This window comes from Scomber scombrus, chromosome 17, assembly GCF_963691925.1.
Source record: "Scomber scombrus chromosome 17, fScoSco1.1, whole genome shotgun sequence".
Classification (NCBI taxonomy): Eukaryota; Metazoa; Chordata; class Actinopteri; order Scombriformes; family Scombridae; genus Scomber; species Scomber scombrus.
The window spans coordinates 4,173,722-4,189,713 of NC_084986.1; the positions used below are offsets into that span (position 1 = coordinate 4,173,722).

Sequence of the window (15,992 nt, forward strand, 5' to 3'; positions counted from 1 at the left end):
TTTAGGAAACATTACAAATAAACTGCAGAGTATCGTCTGCATATAGAAACACAAGACCTTGTCCTACTTTATTTATCGCAGTGTTCGCAGTTTTTTGGAGCAATCAAATTCACCAAATCTGTATTATTGATTTAATAGTTTTATTTATTGTCGTTGTCGTCATCATGTAGGACTACCAGACCTGGCTGGACCTCAGGGAGTTCGAGACGCGGCGCGGCGAGCGCTACATCACCCACGAAAGTGACGACGCCCGCTGGGAGGAGCACGCCGACGAGAGAGGCCTGTACTACCCCAAACACTTCATCATGTCGCCCAACCTGGACGACATGGACGAGGACCCCTAGTGGCGTCCGAGGGGCCAAAGTTTCTTTACAAAGAAAAAAACCAAGAGGAAGTGGTTTGCAGCGGATGCCCTGGAAACCATCACCATGGAGACCGTGAGCTCTACGTAACACGGCGTTGAATGATGTGCAAGGTCGCGTCGGTCGGGCAACTGTGTGAGGACACTGTGACATGCTCACTGCGGCGATAATTCAGGTCCAGAGTAAAGAAATTTAACACGTTTGACCTTTTTTTTCCTTTTTCACTGCCTTTTTTTCTACAAGCCATAAATAACCAACAGACCCTGTGAGAGATTTGTTCCCAGAATTCAACATGTAGTCTCGTGAATAAACATCTGCACTGCCAGTCAAAGCCGAAGAAGGGCTAGCTAAAAAACAAACAAACAGAGAATTAATACAAATAGGATATTTTTATTACATCTTTCTTACATAAAGCTGTGTAAAAGAGGACATGCTGAAGTTGTTTTATGTGACGTTTACTGGAACAGAGAAAAAACAAACAGGTCATTGTCTTGAATATTTTCTGAGTATAATTTCGATGTTCATGTTGGGATGTCTTTGCACTATTGGGAAACTCTTTTAAAGGGGAATCACACCGAAAATAACTTCTAGTTTGTTAATCTGCAAAAGTGAATTGATTTCTAAAAAGGGGGACATATTCTGCTGTTATTTTATATACTTTTATGATGTTGGATGTTAAACATGGTCAAAGTTTCCACTACTTACTTCGTAATGACGTTAGATTGTTGGTGCGTGCACAGAAAAGGCCGTCCATTGCTTAGTCTTTGTTGCTAAGGTTGTTGCTAAGACCGTAAGTCAGTAAGCCAATCAGAACAGAGTGGGCTCTTAAAGAGACAGGAGCTAAAACGGCCTGTTAAGAGCATAGACTGTATATAAGAAATGGACGTAACATCCGTGACGTCACCCATTGGTTTGTGGACTGCTGCTCGGAAGCCAATAGTTTCGGATCTGAGCAGCGCCATCTTGAAAATTTCCAGTGCATGCCGGGTAAAAATAAAAACACGGATTCTACTTATATGGGCATCAGGAGGAGCAAGAAGCGCCCTCCTGAACCTGTGAACCAATCAACCTGTCAATCATGACGTAGCCACGCCCTAATGCATACCCTGCTTTATCGTCAAATATAAAATCAGGGAGGCCAAAATGTCCCAAATGAACATCATACTGCATTGAAGAAGGCTTTAAACTAGCGATTGAGACCATAAACACATTTTGAAAACGTTTACTGAGGTTAGAAATCAAGTGAGAAGTTGGTGAATTCTCCATTGACTTGTATAGAGACGGAAGTCCTTTTGACACCAAAACGGTCGCCCCCTGGTGGCCTTTTGATAGAATGCAGTTTTAAGTTACTTCCGCGTTGGCATCATTTCAGAGGATCGGAACTCCCCACCTGGTAATGACGTTAGATTGTTGGTGCGTGCACATAAACGGCCGTCCATTGCTTAGTCTTTGTTGCTAAGGTTGTTGCTAAGTCAGTAAGCCAATCAGAACAGAGTGGGGCTCTTAAAGAGACAGGAGCTAAAACAGCCTGTTAAGAGACAGAGGCTAAACTGAGCGGCTGCATAAAGAGCCACTATAAGATAAATAAGGAGTTTTTAATTGTAAATCATACAAAAATATTCCAGTAGAGCTTCAGAATATAAATATACAAACCTGGAAATGTGCAGAATATGTCCTCTTTTAACTTTCCAATGATTATATGTTTTATGAGAGTTGAAGAACTAAAAGTTTGTAAGTCATTACAAAACAGAAAAAACAAGACTATTGGATATATTTTTAAAATTGAGTCAATTGTATTTTACAATCTTTACCACTAGTTGGGTAAAAATGTGTAGTTTGTCTTGAGGGTGGCTTCACATGCTCACAGTGAACATGTTAACATACAGAACAACATTTTATATTAATTTATCTCATTCTAATATAGTTGTGGCCATTCACTCCTATAATTGCTGTTTATAGATTCAGGATATATTAGCATTTTTACAGGCTAACATTATTGTGCTAACATGCTAAATTTAAATATGTTAAAGGAATATCTTTCTATTTTTCAATCTGGGTCTGTTCGTGCTCATTTTGCATTTACCAGCCTTGTTGTAGAGACTCAGGAAACGTTAGTATTTCACATGCTAACATGCTAAAGAACATGCTACAGGCTAAATCACAACATGTTATATACAAATTAATTATTTTCATAACTGTGGCCATTGATTCTAACTTTGCGTTCTTTACCTTTTGTTGTAGATAATTCAGGAAACACGTTGTGGCCAAATAAAGCAAATAACAAAAACAACAATGCATGTGGAGGTCGGCAGTGTGAGCCTCCTGACGCTTTAATAAACTCAGATTTTACATAAATAATTTCACACACAGCAGTAAACACATCACGTACTAACACAGCATTTTGTTCAAGTTCAAGACTCAATCTCATAAAACTCATTTCATTTAAAGGTTATTCCACAAAATTTCAAACTTTTGCAGAAAAACAAATTCAAAAGTTATTTTCAGAGTGATTGTTTCTGAAACTTTGGGTAATGACGAGCTGAGAATCGAGCTGCTAAATATGTCTTTTCTTTTGTCTTTTCTGTGAAAAACCTGCCTGAGAAAAAAAAAAAATGACTCAACTGAACTGTAGAGCGTCGTTGATCCTGATCTGACTCCAGCCTGAGAATTTATTTCATGTTTTATATTTTTGCAAGAAATGTTGTTTTATGTGGATGATTTTTGATGAGGAAATATTAAAGATGGGAAACCAAATCATTGTATATGTGACAGTTATTCAGCTGATGATTATACATAACGATTCTTAGTCCTGCCAATTATTTACTGTAATTAATATAAATGATTTTAAATGGATGAGGTAAGTTTGGCTTGGATGAGGTATTAAAGTGGAGGAAAAAGTAGTTTCAGAACAATAAATAATCATTCTTAAAGTCTCAAACATCATATTTAGGTACCAGAAATGCCAACTGATCACTGATAGATTTTACCAGTTTCAAATTATAAGACATTCATATAATTTTATGTGACATTATGTGTGATACAGGAAGAAAGGGAAAGGCCAGAAATAAAGAAAATGATCTCCATCATGTTCAACATCTTCAAGGTCCAAGAGGCTGACAGGAAATGCAAAAAAAATCCAGAGGACATTTTTATTATTTTTACATCCATGTATTAACAAAAAAACATTTTCTAAAGCAGATTGCATGTGTCCAAATGTCATTAAGTGCAACAACTTGAACTGAAACATTTAGTTCAGGTGAGAAAATAATTACTTTTACGAACATGTAAAAATCGGATTTTTTAAATTTACCTTTATTTAAGTTTTGAAGATTTCCTTTTAATCTTTTTATATTTTTTTTGGTTTTGCTCTTCGCTTCATGATAAATATAGAAAATTAAACATTTACTGAAATCTTGATGCAACACTGGTAATGAAAAGATGATGAACTTCCACTGGACGGAGGTTTTCATGATGATTTATTAAGTTACCAATGTTGCTGAAATTGTATCAAATCTCAACCTCAAGTCAGATTTAAAGGCACTAAACAGTTTGACTTCGGTGTCGATTTCCAGGTGAAAAACCATTTAATTATCTTTAATTTGAGTGTTTTAATAAAAAAAAAAAAACCCTTCTAATTTCTTCCAAATGTTTGAGTGTGACTCATCAAAGCCACACACGGAGATCCTTCTTCTGAACCAGGAGGAAAGCTGATAACGATCCCCGGCAGGATGTTTGGAAACGATCATTTAATTACCAATTCTGAACACGATCGCCTCGCTCCGCCGCTCTTCGGGAGGACGGCTGCTTGTTTTGGCAGCCGTGAACTGCCGCTGCCTCACCCACCTCACCCCCACATGTGTAACTGAATCTTTTAATTGCTACCGGCGGAGCGGCGGGGCTCGTTGTGAATGGCTGCTGCACAAGTCTGAGCTCAGCTAACTGCTTCAAGATGTGTCTGCAGGCAGGCGGCCGAACGTCGGCGTAGCGAGGAGGACAGAGATCCTCCTGCTTCTCGATGACCTCTGACCTCTCTCCATATCAAGTGTCGGTCTGATCTGAACTTTAATCACCAAGGTGTCGACATTTTCACCTTGTTAGGCAACTGTATGTGTCACCACGTAAAGAATAAATATTAAAAAATGCACAATATTTATATTTTTGTTGGATTTTTAGATTTAAATGTGTTTATAACTAACCGTAAGAGAATCTGTATTTTTAGTTTACTTCATGCTGAACATATAAGCTTGTAAAATAAAGCACATTTCTTTTTTTTCTTTAACCCTCCTGTTGTCCTCGAGTCAAGGAAGGAAGGGAGGAAGAAGGAAGGGAGGAAGAAGGAAGGAAAGGAGGGAGGAAGGAAGGAAGGAAAGGAGGAAGGAAGGGAGGGAGGAAGGAACGAAGGAACGAAGGAAGGGAGGAAAGAAGGAACAGTCAAAACAGACGGGGTCAATTTGACCCGGGAGGACGACACAAAGGTTAAATTAGAGACACTGAGTCGTCCTCCTGTCTGAAAACTGTCAGCTGTAAAAACTCCATCGTCCCGTGAACATGATCCTCCGAATCAAAGTATCTGAAATGACGGAGCTTTAAGAGTCTCTAAAATAATCTGTAATATCCGTCAAAGCTCCCAAACCTTTTTCAGACAGTTCAGATCATCTCCAGACGTTTTCTGACCTGTTGGTTGAAAGTCTCTCAGGAGAAGCTGAGCTCGTCGAATCCGGCCACAGGCAGCGGCGCCGGGCTCTTCTTCTCCAGCTTCATACCCACTGTCGTCTTGGCGGGTTTGGCGATGCGGCTCGGGTGCAGCAGGCTGAAGAAGTGGAAGCGCTCGCCCATCTTCGAGGGATTGGTCAGCATGTCGTAGCTGTTCATCAGCTGCTCCCTGGTGGACGCGTCGCTGCAGCTCCTCAGAAGAACCTGCAGGGAACCAGAGAGGAACTCCTTCAAATGTCTGGAAAATGTTTCAGGTTTATAATGTGAGTTAATTTCTCTTTATTCAGTCATCTGTCATGGATTAAAGCTTCATTAATTTCATATTTGTATATCTACAATGGATCAAATGACTGTAATGTGAAAGGTGTCACTTGTAGTAATAAACCTACATTACTTTAACTAACTCTACAAAGCTTTTAAGAGTCATTGTTTTGATTTAAACTTTACATTTTAAAGGCACATTTCACTGTTTTGCTTCACTCTCAGCAATCTCATAGTGTCATTTCAGCCACAGCAGGCAGCTATTTCCAAAGAAAAAGCTCTAAAAAGCAACTGTACACTATCTACTCAGCACCAAACAGCAACAAGCTGGTGAAGAAGTTGAACATTTAGCAGCTAAACAGCCAAATATTTCTCTCAGGAGTTGGTGGAAATCAAACTAAGCTAAAAAAAAGAGAGTGAATATGAGGATTTAGATCCATCAGTTTGACAGGAAAATGACTGTAGAGCTGGTTTGTGGCTCCTGGATGTGTAAATAAGCTGCTGTTTGTTAACCAACAACATTAAGAACTTTAAAATATGATGACTGTGACTGCAGCTTGTACTTAATCTGGCTCCAGGTGGACAAAAACAATCAGGTAATTCAGCTTTAAATATACAAAAAGCACTGTTGCTGTCGTTATTATGCCTCCTGTTATCAGTCAGACTCGCCTGTAGTCGGGTGTCGATGCCCATATTCTTCAGGAACAGCTTTTGAGTGACGGGTCCAACACACGCCACGTCCCCCCCCGCCACCCTCCGCAGGTAGCTGAAGTCGACGTCGGCGGTTAGGTCGGCCGAGCCGGGAGACGCCAGCACGTGGTGGAGCTGGTGATCTTTAAAACCCTGATTTCAAAATAAAAACAAGACAAATAGAGAGTTAGTTAGTCACATCACTGAAAACAGCTTTAAAGGCATCACATGTTCACAAGATTATATTTAGTATTAAGACAATGGAAATACTGATGTGGAAAAATCCTTAAAAGATAATTTCACCCTTCTCAGGAATTCAAAAGTGACTTCCAACTAATATGTTAACAGTATCAGACAGGCAAGCGAAGGAAGAGGAGGAAAAGAAGGAAGAGGAGCGGCGGGCCGAGGAGCTTCGCTGCTTCCTACATCTGTTTCCTTAAACTGTGACTTGAAGAGAGGAGACTCAGAAAAAATGTCTTAACTGTCTTTAATTTCCTCACTTAAGGTTCAAATCCCAAATGTATCCACACAAAGGAGAAAATCAAAGGAGAACAAAAGCTACAGGATACACAAAGTTTTCACCCACTTAAAGAAAAAAATGTATTATATTCATTATTACATTTATTTATTATAAAATATTATGATGTTATAGCTGCACGATATTAGAAACTGACTTTTTTCTGTGATATATAACAGGAAACCTCCCAGATACATACAGCGTGTTATTCATGTACAGATATACAATTAATAACTATACTTTTTATAATTTGTGTACTTTAATAGTTTATCCTCTTTTAAGGAAACCCCCTCCTACTTCTGCCACACTTGGTTCAGCCCTCTGCCACAACTCCAGAAATCAGCTTTCGGTTTCTTATAAACTTTATAAATGGACTTCTTGTGATTCTTTTTTAAAATATTGATAAATATTGTCTTATATATTTGTTCTTCAGGCTCTGTGCATCAATAAACTCAATTTGAATTAAAATAATAGAAACTGCATTAACCCTCCTGTTGTCCTCAGGTCAAAAAAGGACAGGAGGACGGGAGGAAAAGAGGAAGGGAGGAAGGAAAGAAGGAAGGAAGGAATGAGGAAAAGAGGAAGGAAGGAAGGAAGGAAGGAAGGAAGGAAAGGAGGGATGAGGAAAAGAGGAAGGAAGGAAGGAAGGAAGGGAGGAAGGAAGGAAAGAAAGGAGTAAGGAGGGAGGAAAAGAGGAAGGAAGTAAGGAGAGAAGGAAGGGTGGAAGGAAAGGAGGGAAGGAAGGAAGGAAAGGAGTAAGGAGGGAGGGAGGAAAAGTGGAAGAGAGGAAGGACAGAAGAAAGGAAGGAAGGAAAGGAGTAAGGAGGGAGGGAGGAAAAGAGGAAGGGAGGAAGGAGAGAAGGGAGGGAGGAAGGGAGGAAGGAAAGGAGGAAGGGAGGAAGGAAGGAAGGAAGGAAGGAGAGAAGGAAGGAAGGAAGGAAGGAAGGAAGGAAGGAAGGAAGGAAGGAAGGAAGGAAGGAAGGAAGGAAGGAAGGAAAGGAGTAAGGAGGGAGGGAGGAAAAGAGGAAGGAAGTAAGGAGAGAAGGAAGGGTGGAAGGAAGGAAGGAAGGAAGGAAAGAAAGGAGTAAGGAGGGAGGGAGGAAAAGAGGAAGGAAGTAAGGAGAGAAGGAAGGGTGGAAGGAAAGGAGGAAGGAAGGAATGAAGGAAGGAAGGAGGAGGGAGCAAAGAAAGAGGGAAGGAGGGGAAGAACGAAGGAAAAATTAAAGAAAGAGACGGGGTCAATTTGACCCGGGAGGCCAACAGGAGGGTTAAAGTACAGAGTCTCAGCCCGTTGAACACACGGTGACCAAAGTTTAGGTCTCTGTATTACTTGATTTTTTAAGAACCATGAACCCATATTTAAGTCTGGCCCACTGAGTGAATATTTAAAGTGTCCGTCGTACTCTGAACGTGTCCGTCTTGGTTCCATCGTGGCCGTAGTCAGCGATCAGCGCCGCTCCTCCGTCCTCTGTGATCCGCCGGGCCAGCTGCTGCACGATGACACCGCCCTCGGCACACACCTCCACGTGATGCCGCTTTTCATCTGCCTGACACACACACACACACACACACACACACACACACACACACACACACACACACACACACACACACACACACACACACAATTAATAATAAATCACTTCACTCTCAGGTCGGCTCTGCTGGAGACTTCAACACAGTCGGCTCTCTGATCTTTTAAGGTGGACTGAAAAATTCGCTCAGACATTAAACAATATTTTAGATTTAGATTTCACACTTTTCATAAAATATTTTGATGTGTCAAGTAGATAATTATATAACCAGAAAACACAGTCTGCATGTTACTTTTATTCTCCATTTGATCAAACAAATCTCGAACTTTGAGACGAGTGTTCAACTCAATCTGATGTCCTCAAAGGTCTTTAGATTATTAACACAGAGGATTAAAAGAAACAAAATTATTCACATTTTTTTAATCTGGAGCGATGTCATTGTTGTATTTATTTTTCAAAAATGTCTCAAATCGATTAGTCAATGAATCGCTCTATGGTGTTATTGGACTGTTTTGATTGGTTGGGCTGTTTGGATCCTTATTAACTCATCGGCCATAGTGAATTACTGTGTCTAGGGTCAATGTATAAAATTGTGGCCACTTTGTTTCAGTGATAGTCAGCGGTAATGTCTATAATGTGAATTCCTGGATATTTAATATTCATCTGCAGTTTTCTGCACTGATACCAGTAATACTTGTTATTAAAGTGTACTGAAGTAGTATTTAACACAGCATGCACCACGGAGCGTCTTTCCTGCCGGCTGCTGACAGTCGATCACACTGGACAGTAGAGGAGGAGACAGTAGAGATGTTGGTATGTGTCTGTTTAAACAGGAGTTTTTTTTACTGTTATGGATATTGGATGTTAAACATGGTCAAAGGTTAATAACTTGAGTTGATTATATGCTTCAACCTGCTCTGAATGCTTTGTTTGCCAAGTTGCCTCTACTTCCCCATCGTGATGACATCAGATCAGTCACACATGCTCACAAATGGCCGTCTTTTCTGTAGCCTTTGTTACTGAGGTTGTTCACTTTAAGTAAAGAAGAAGAAAAATAAGTCAAATCCTGCTACTATAGTGTGTCTACGTAGCCTCTGGAGATGGAAGAAGTTTCCTGAAGCTGACCAATCAGAACAGAGTGGGCTCTTAAAGAGACAGGAGCTAAAACGGCCTGTTTCAGACAGAGGCTGAACTGAAGGGCTGTATAAAGAGCCAGTATAAGATAAATAAGGAGTTTTTAACTGGAAATCAGGCAAAGATATTCCAGTAGAGCCTCAGAATATAAATATAGAGACCTGGAAACGTGCATGATACGTCCTCTTTAAGTTAGGACTGACCACCCCTTATTTATTTAGCAGTTTCCTCTAACTTGACCACTGAAAAGCTCCTTTGCATTCAGCTCCTGGTTTTTATCTGCTGCTGTGGGCGTAGAAACAACTCTCTGTGTGTCTCCTTCTTCTTCTCTGATGTTTTACATTATCTTAAAAAGAAGAAGCTCTTGCTCTCTGCTGCTAAGAGACAAAAACACAGAAACTAAAACAAACTGCAGCTGCTGGAAATATGTCGACCTGCTGCACGTTTGACCCAGAAACAGACAAACAAACACCTAAATAAAAACCAGAAATGTAAAGTTTAAAATCAGCAGCTGGGTGAAGTTACCACATCACGTCGTCACTACGCTCTGGTTTCAGAAACTATTGTTTGAATCTGAAAAACACAGGTTTTTCATCCAAACAGGCTAATGATGATGATGATTATGAAGATGAAGATGGTGATGAGGATGATGTCAGGCCCATGGCAGGATGCTCAAAGTGTCTGAAGTGAGCCAGAGAAGCCAAATCAAACAGACTGTGAACGTATAGATGGTATAGATGTGGGCAATAAAAAAAAACAGATGGAGGCTATAAAACCAACTTCTAAGAGTACGTGGAGTTTATTTCCACAGAGTTAAAAAGAATAAACATCGACCCTCGAGAACATTCTGTGCTTTCAAGTACAAATAATACAACTCTCACAGTCAGGTTAAAGATATAATGCTTTAAAAACATCCAAACATTTGTTTTTGTTGTTTCTTTTCAAATGTAGAGCTCGTTGTCATGGATTTAAGTTTGTATTTCAATTAAAGTATTTCCATCTAAACTGTTGACTGTTTTAAGACAGTGGAAATATTATAAGAATAGAATTTTTTTTTGCATAATTCACATTGTTTTTTTTTTTTTTTTTAGAAAAGGTCAATTTCAAGACATGAGGAGAAAATACAGAAATAAAGCTGAACATGAAAGGATCTGACTGCTGATTTTTTATATTTTTCTTATCATCAGCAAATCTCATGTTTGGATCTAAATGAACTGATCTACTAACGAGTATTACGTGTGTATCTAAAGCCTGATATACCTTATTCCTTCGCTGTTGTCTAAAAACAATTAAAACACATCAGTGAGTCATTATGAAGAGTTTGCTCACATTAATTTGTTTAGAAACCGCTCCAAAGACTAATAATCGATCATGTTTTCAGTCTCCGGAGAGTAGTTCAGTGTAAGACAGACGCTACTGAGCATGTGCAGGAACACGGTTCTGCTTACACCTTCTCTGGTTTGTTGTACTAAATATCACAACCTGTTGAATTTTACTATATTGTAAATTGTAAATAGCGTCAGTGTAATGTGGAGAGGTTGTGATATGAAGTACAACAACCTAGAAAAGCTATAGTTGGGGTTTTAAAAATCTCTTTATTGATGAATTTGTAATCTTAGTAATTTTTTTCTTCGTTTATTTTTATTGTGAGTTTTATTTTACAACTACATGTGGGTTTTTAAAAAATATCCCTCCAGTATAATCCATACAGTTGTGAATTTTTTTTGTTTTTGTAAGTTAGTTTTATTTTATTTTTATGTGTAAAATGTCTTTAAATCACAACTTCAGTGAGAAGCTAGTTCCTCGTACATGACTTGAGCAAGAACGCTCTAATTAAAAAGAGAAATAATATCATCAATTGAAATGTTTCTACAAGAATTAATTGAAGGTGTCTTTGTTCCTCGGCCACACTTTCATATGGTTGGGTGTAATAAACATCACAGCCTGCAGGGGGCACTACTAGTACAGTACCTTTATGTACATGTTGGCTTAAAAGCTAAGACTGAGAGTTGATTTCCTGACCATTAAGTCCATTAAGGGATAAATGGGCAACTCAATCTGCCGAGTAAGATAATGCAACATCATTGAAAGCTCCATAAGATAATGGACCTTATGGTGAGAGATTGTTTTGTCAGTTGTTTGTCTTGTTCAGGAGATTAAATCAGTGGTGTTTTGTTTTCTAATGTTTCAGCCTAACAAACAACTTAAAAGATGAATCCAGTGTCACATGACTCCGGCTGCTCGGGTGCTCACCTGTACGTATGTGGAGGACGCCAGAGTGGGAGACGGCGCCACGACAAACCTCAGCTGGCCCGGCTTCTCTGGGTCGATGTCTACCAACACTTCCCTCCAGCCTTTGTCTGTCCGCTACCCAAAACAAACAAACAAACAAACAAACAAGCAAACAGCCTAAATAAACAGTCTAAATAAACAGCTTTGAATGACAGTGCTGAAAGTTACACCAAAGTCTCCATAACACCAGAGACAAATGCCTAAAAATGTATGTGAGAGGTTACCAGAACATTTGTGAGTCCGAGTGGTTTCCTTCTTACTGACTCATACAAAGGCAGTTTTAAAAACAAGGAAACCAGACAAATATTTGAATAACTGTCTTTTTATATCAGGAGTTAAAATCTGAACTTCATTCATGTGCAACAAAGCAGAACAAGCTTTAAAGACATCACTTGTTTGATGATGTCCGTGTGTCTGTTTCACATCTGGACACAGAAGTTTATCTCTGTTTACTTTGCTTCCACCAAATCTTCAAAATCAGGAAGATCCCCTAAAATGCTTCTGCTCAGAAACTCAAAGTGAAACTACAAAATGCAGCCTTTGATCACTCATACTGTTTCGGTTTGTCATATTTCACTTTGGCGCCATCTGGTGGCAGCTTTGATAATGACACAGCACGCCAACAACAATCTGAGGAAAGCAACACACTGACTGCAAAAAAATGCAATTTTTCTACAAATAAAACCTAAAATAGAAATGTGTCATTACATAAAAACTCTACAGATTGGGGTTTCGAGACGTACCTGAAATTTGTGGACTGGCAGAGCGTCAAAGAACTCATGAGCGAGAAAGATGCTGAAACCTGTAAGAAGAGAAACTTGCTTTAATAAGTTAAAAGCAAAGACGACATCCTTTACTTTCACATGTTAATATAAGAGACATAACTTAATATAAGAAACTCTGGTGATGTTCCATTTTAAATATCCATTTTAAATATACTTTTTAACATACATTTTATATATATTGTAGTTGTTGTATGAATAGTCGCAATAATACTGTGTGTCAGTGTTTCATGTTTTTCAACCCTGATAGGAACAATATCACCACTAGAGCTGCAATAATTAATCAATTTCTGATAATCGATTAATTAGTGTAAGTCATTTTTGAAAGAAAACATTTCCAAATTCTCAGATTTCAGCGTCTGAAATGTGAATATTTTATGGTTTCTTTTGTTCTACTGAATATCTTCAAGTTTCGGATTGTTGGTCGGAACAAAACAAGACATCTGAAGACGTCATTTTGGGCTTCAGGAATCAGTTATTGCCATTTTTCATAATTTTCTGACATTATATGTAACAACAACAACTCATTGCTTAATCACGACAATAATAAACTGATGAATTAAAAATGAAAATAATTGTTAGTTGAAGTATTAATCACCACAAAATGTAGATTTTCCTGCAGCTTTAACCCAAAATCAGTCACCTGCTTATGTGTAAATAATAAAAATATTAACGCTAAGTGTTTAACAAATATAGAATAGATGTAAAGTACCTGCAGGGACGTCGTCTAAGCGGCGGTACCAGGACACCGGCAGCCCGGTGGACGTTTCCCCGCGGCGGTACACTGGCTCGTCCTCGCTGTCTGCCTCCTGGTTTTGGGTCCCGGTCAGATTCTGAGCCTGGATCCGACTCAGCACCGGACTCACCTCGACCAGGTGGAGCGACACCGAGGCGACGCCCAGCACCGACTTCAGCTGATTGAACACCTGGAGAGAAAACACACAACACACGTGATTCAACACTAAGTACTTTATATGAATTTATTATACAGATGCTTAAAAAGTATTTCTACTTGGGGGTAATATGATTAATCTACTCAAAAAGCACATGATTAGAATAATGAGAATAAATAAGACGAGACAAGTATAAATACACTAAACTGAGCAAATATGTGTAAAATTAATTATTTGATTTAATGTGTTTTTTTAATTTGCATTTGCTGGATTTCTTGACTGTAACTAAACATAACCAGTAAACAGCTCCACCTGCTGGTCATAAATGGAACTGATATGACTGAAGATCTGATTACATTTCATAATAATTTCTTTACTGCAACTTTAAGTAAATGTTTTTCCTTTTATCAAAAATAACTATTATCAACGTATAATGTTCCTTCTGTAATGTTGTAATGTTTCTCTCCCTGTTAGACAATGTAAATAAGTAGTTAACTAATAATTGATGCATATGATCTACTATAAAACATGTGTTCTTACTCGGAGGACGTCAGCGGCCAGCGATCCTTTTCCAGGTCCAAGCTCGACCAGCTGCAGCTGTTTGGGTCCGCCCGCTCCCATCCACTCACTGATGATCCAAACGCCAAGCAGCTGCAAGATAAACAAGACACACGTTCAACAAACACCAGGAGGAAAGGTCAGAGAGGCAGAAATGTGCTGATGTCTGGTTTCCTGCTTCTGGAAATACAATTATTTTCTGGCACTCGTACTTTTTGGTGATTTTTAGGATGCAGTTAGCTAAAAAACACAATATTATGTTGCTTTTCTTTATTCCATTTAACTATATAACTTCATACATATATATAACTCTGTATACTATAACAATAACTAAATACTTGAACTGGAATTTGCTGTTTTACAGTGTTTATAGAAAGTGGATGTAAATGATTTCGATAATCTGTGATACAAAAATTTGACTTTTTAAAAAGTGTAAATATATTTAGTATTATATCTTCCACAACAGAGACGTAGTTCAACTTTTCCAGCATTTTCACGACTTTAAGCTATTTACACTGAAGGTGTCACAGATTATATTTAAGCACCTTTAATGCTATATGAGTGTAATGTTATAAAAGTGTTGTTGAACTAGATGTAAATTTGGTCGCTTGTAAATCAATACTTAAAAGTCAAATTAACTCCTGTACCGAGTTGAGAATCATCTCAAACCAATCTAATCTCTTGCTGTGTATCTGAAGCAGTTTTCACCTCTCCAAAGATCTGACTGATTTCTGGTGATGTGATGAAATCTCCGTCAGGCCCAAGCATGTCGTTCTTCACATAGTAACCCTGAAAGACAAAACTAATCAGTCTGATCATGATTGATATGAGATGTGATTAACTTGAACAATAACAGAAGCAAAAATGTATCCTAAAATCAAAAGGTGTCATTGATATATACGGTATGTGATATCGTCTCGTACCGTCACAGGGTTGGTGAGCACCTCCCTCATGTACTCGGCCACCGTTATCGGACCTGTGGCTTTTATTTTAGAGGTCAGGTGTCGCAGCATGGAGGGTCGGTGCTTTTCCTCGTCTGACGGAGAGCTGCACAAGAGTCTGACCTGAGCTGCTCGCCATCGCACTGTCAACACAAACAGTAGAAAAGGTTTTGAAATTAAAGTAACATGTGATCAGTCCCTCAAATTAGTGGCTGGAATAGTTTGTTGTATCTCAATTAAGCTTAATGTGTTCAACTTCAGCTCTGAATAAGATATTTTTTATGAATTAAGCTTGTTATCTGAATTTGAACCCCTATATTACAGATTTTATTGGTGAACTTGTATTTTTGATTAAACACACAACGGAAAGTAGAGCTGCGATGATTCATCAATCAATAGAAAATTAAACTGCAACTATTTTGACAACCTAATGTTGTTGACATTGTTAGTAAAGTGTTCCTATTTTGCCCCTCCCCAGATTATGTTAATGAGGCAGCCAAATACCACCTACATGACCTCAATAATAAACAAAGTATAATTATCACCTTTCTAACAATGTCAACAAAATCTGAACCTACTTAAGCAGGACTTTGACTAGTAATGGAGTACTTTTACAGTATTGTACTTTTAACTACATCACTCATAATACTGCAGTACTGCATACTGTAATATTGCATACTACATCACTCATAATACTGTAGTACTTTTACTGTAACACTGCATACTACATCATTAATTAAATGTAATAAAATAAACTCTCACCTGCTGCTGAAGGTCTGACAGGATGAAATAAAACCCTGCTGACTAACTGCTGGGTTTTACCACCAAGAAAAGCTCTCATCCTGCTGCAAGTGAACCTAAACTATATGTTTAAACACTGAGTTAGGTTTCATTATTATCGAAAGCAGCTTTAATTTAACTTTATTTAACCTCGTGGGTAACAGCTAGCCGGCTAAGTAGCTAAAAGCAAGTTAACAGGAAAAGACAAACAGAGCTATAAATGATGTTTCAGCTCCGGGTGCAACAGATTAACAAATACATGTGTTTATTAATGTTTGTCTGTCGGTTAAAGTGACAAAAAGCTGCAATGTCCTTGTTGGATAAGCTACAGCTCTGCAGCTAACTAGTGCAAGTGATGACGTCAAGGTAGCAGCAACGTTACATAACATCCGGAACACCTCAGACTTACAAAAATAAAAGTAGTGCAGTATTATGAGTGATGTAGTATGCAGTATTACAGTAAAAGTACTGCAGTATTATGAGTGATGTAGTATGCAGTATTACAGTAAAGTAGTGGTTTGGTCCCTCTGACTG

The 15,992-nt window shown here is 38.6% G+C and overlaps 2 protein-coding genes across 2 annotated transcripts in view; one reads left to right on the forward strand and one right to left on the reverse strand.

Moving 5' to 3' along the window:
- LOC133997325 (serine/threonine-protein kinase D3-like) overlaps window positions 1-1,332 on the forward strand; it is a 51,541-nt gene extending 50,209 nt beyond the window's left edge. The window contains 1 exon segment of the mRNA XM_062436898.1: window positions 171-1,332. Coding sequence (XP_062292882.1) covers window positions 171-344 — 174 coding nt within the window. The 3' untranslated portion in view covers window positions 345-1,332.
- Window positions 1,333-4,747: 3,415 nt separating this feature from the next.
- ndufaf7 (NADH:ubiquinone oxidoreductase complex assembly factor 7) lies at window positions 4,748-15,764 on the reverse strand. Its single transcript, XM_062436886.1, has 10 exons — window positions 15,441-15,764; window positions 14,661-14,821; window positions 14,446-14,526; window positions 13,720-13,830; window positions 12,999-13,212; window positions 12,248-12,306; window positions 11,466-11,579; window positions 7,947-8,090; window positions 6,006-6,179; window positions 4,748-5,279 (listed from the first exon to the last, which is right to left on the reverse strand). Exons 1-10 carry the CDS (start codon window positions 15,517-15,519, stop codon window positions 5,055-5,057), a joined length of 1,362 nt encoding a protein of 453 aa, XP_062292870.1. The 5' UTR covers window positions 15,520-15,764; the 3' UTR covers window positions 4,748-5,054.
- Between the last annotated feature and the right edge of the window lie 228 nt (window positions 15,765-15,992).

Bases quoted from the DNA above. Each gene is read 5' to 3' on its own strand.
- ndufaf7 (XM_062436886.1), bottom strand. From the start codon at position 15,519: ATGAGAGCTTTTCTTGGTGGTAAAACCCAGCAGTTAGTCAGCAGGGTT. The intron at 8,091-11,465 runs GTGAGCACCCGA...TGTGTGTGTCAG, and splicing joins CGTCCTCCACATACGTACAG to GCAGATGAAAAGCGGCATCA. The intron at 6,180-7,946 runs GTACGACGGACA...TTTTGAAATCAG, and splicing joins CCAAGACGGACACGTTCAGA to GGTTTTAAAGATCACCAGCT.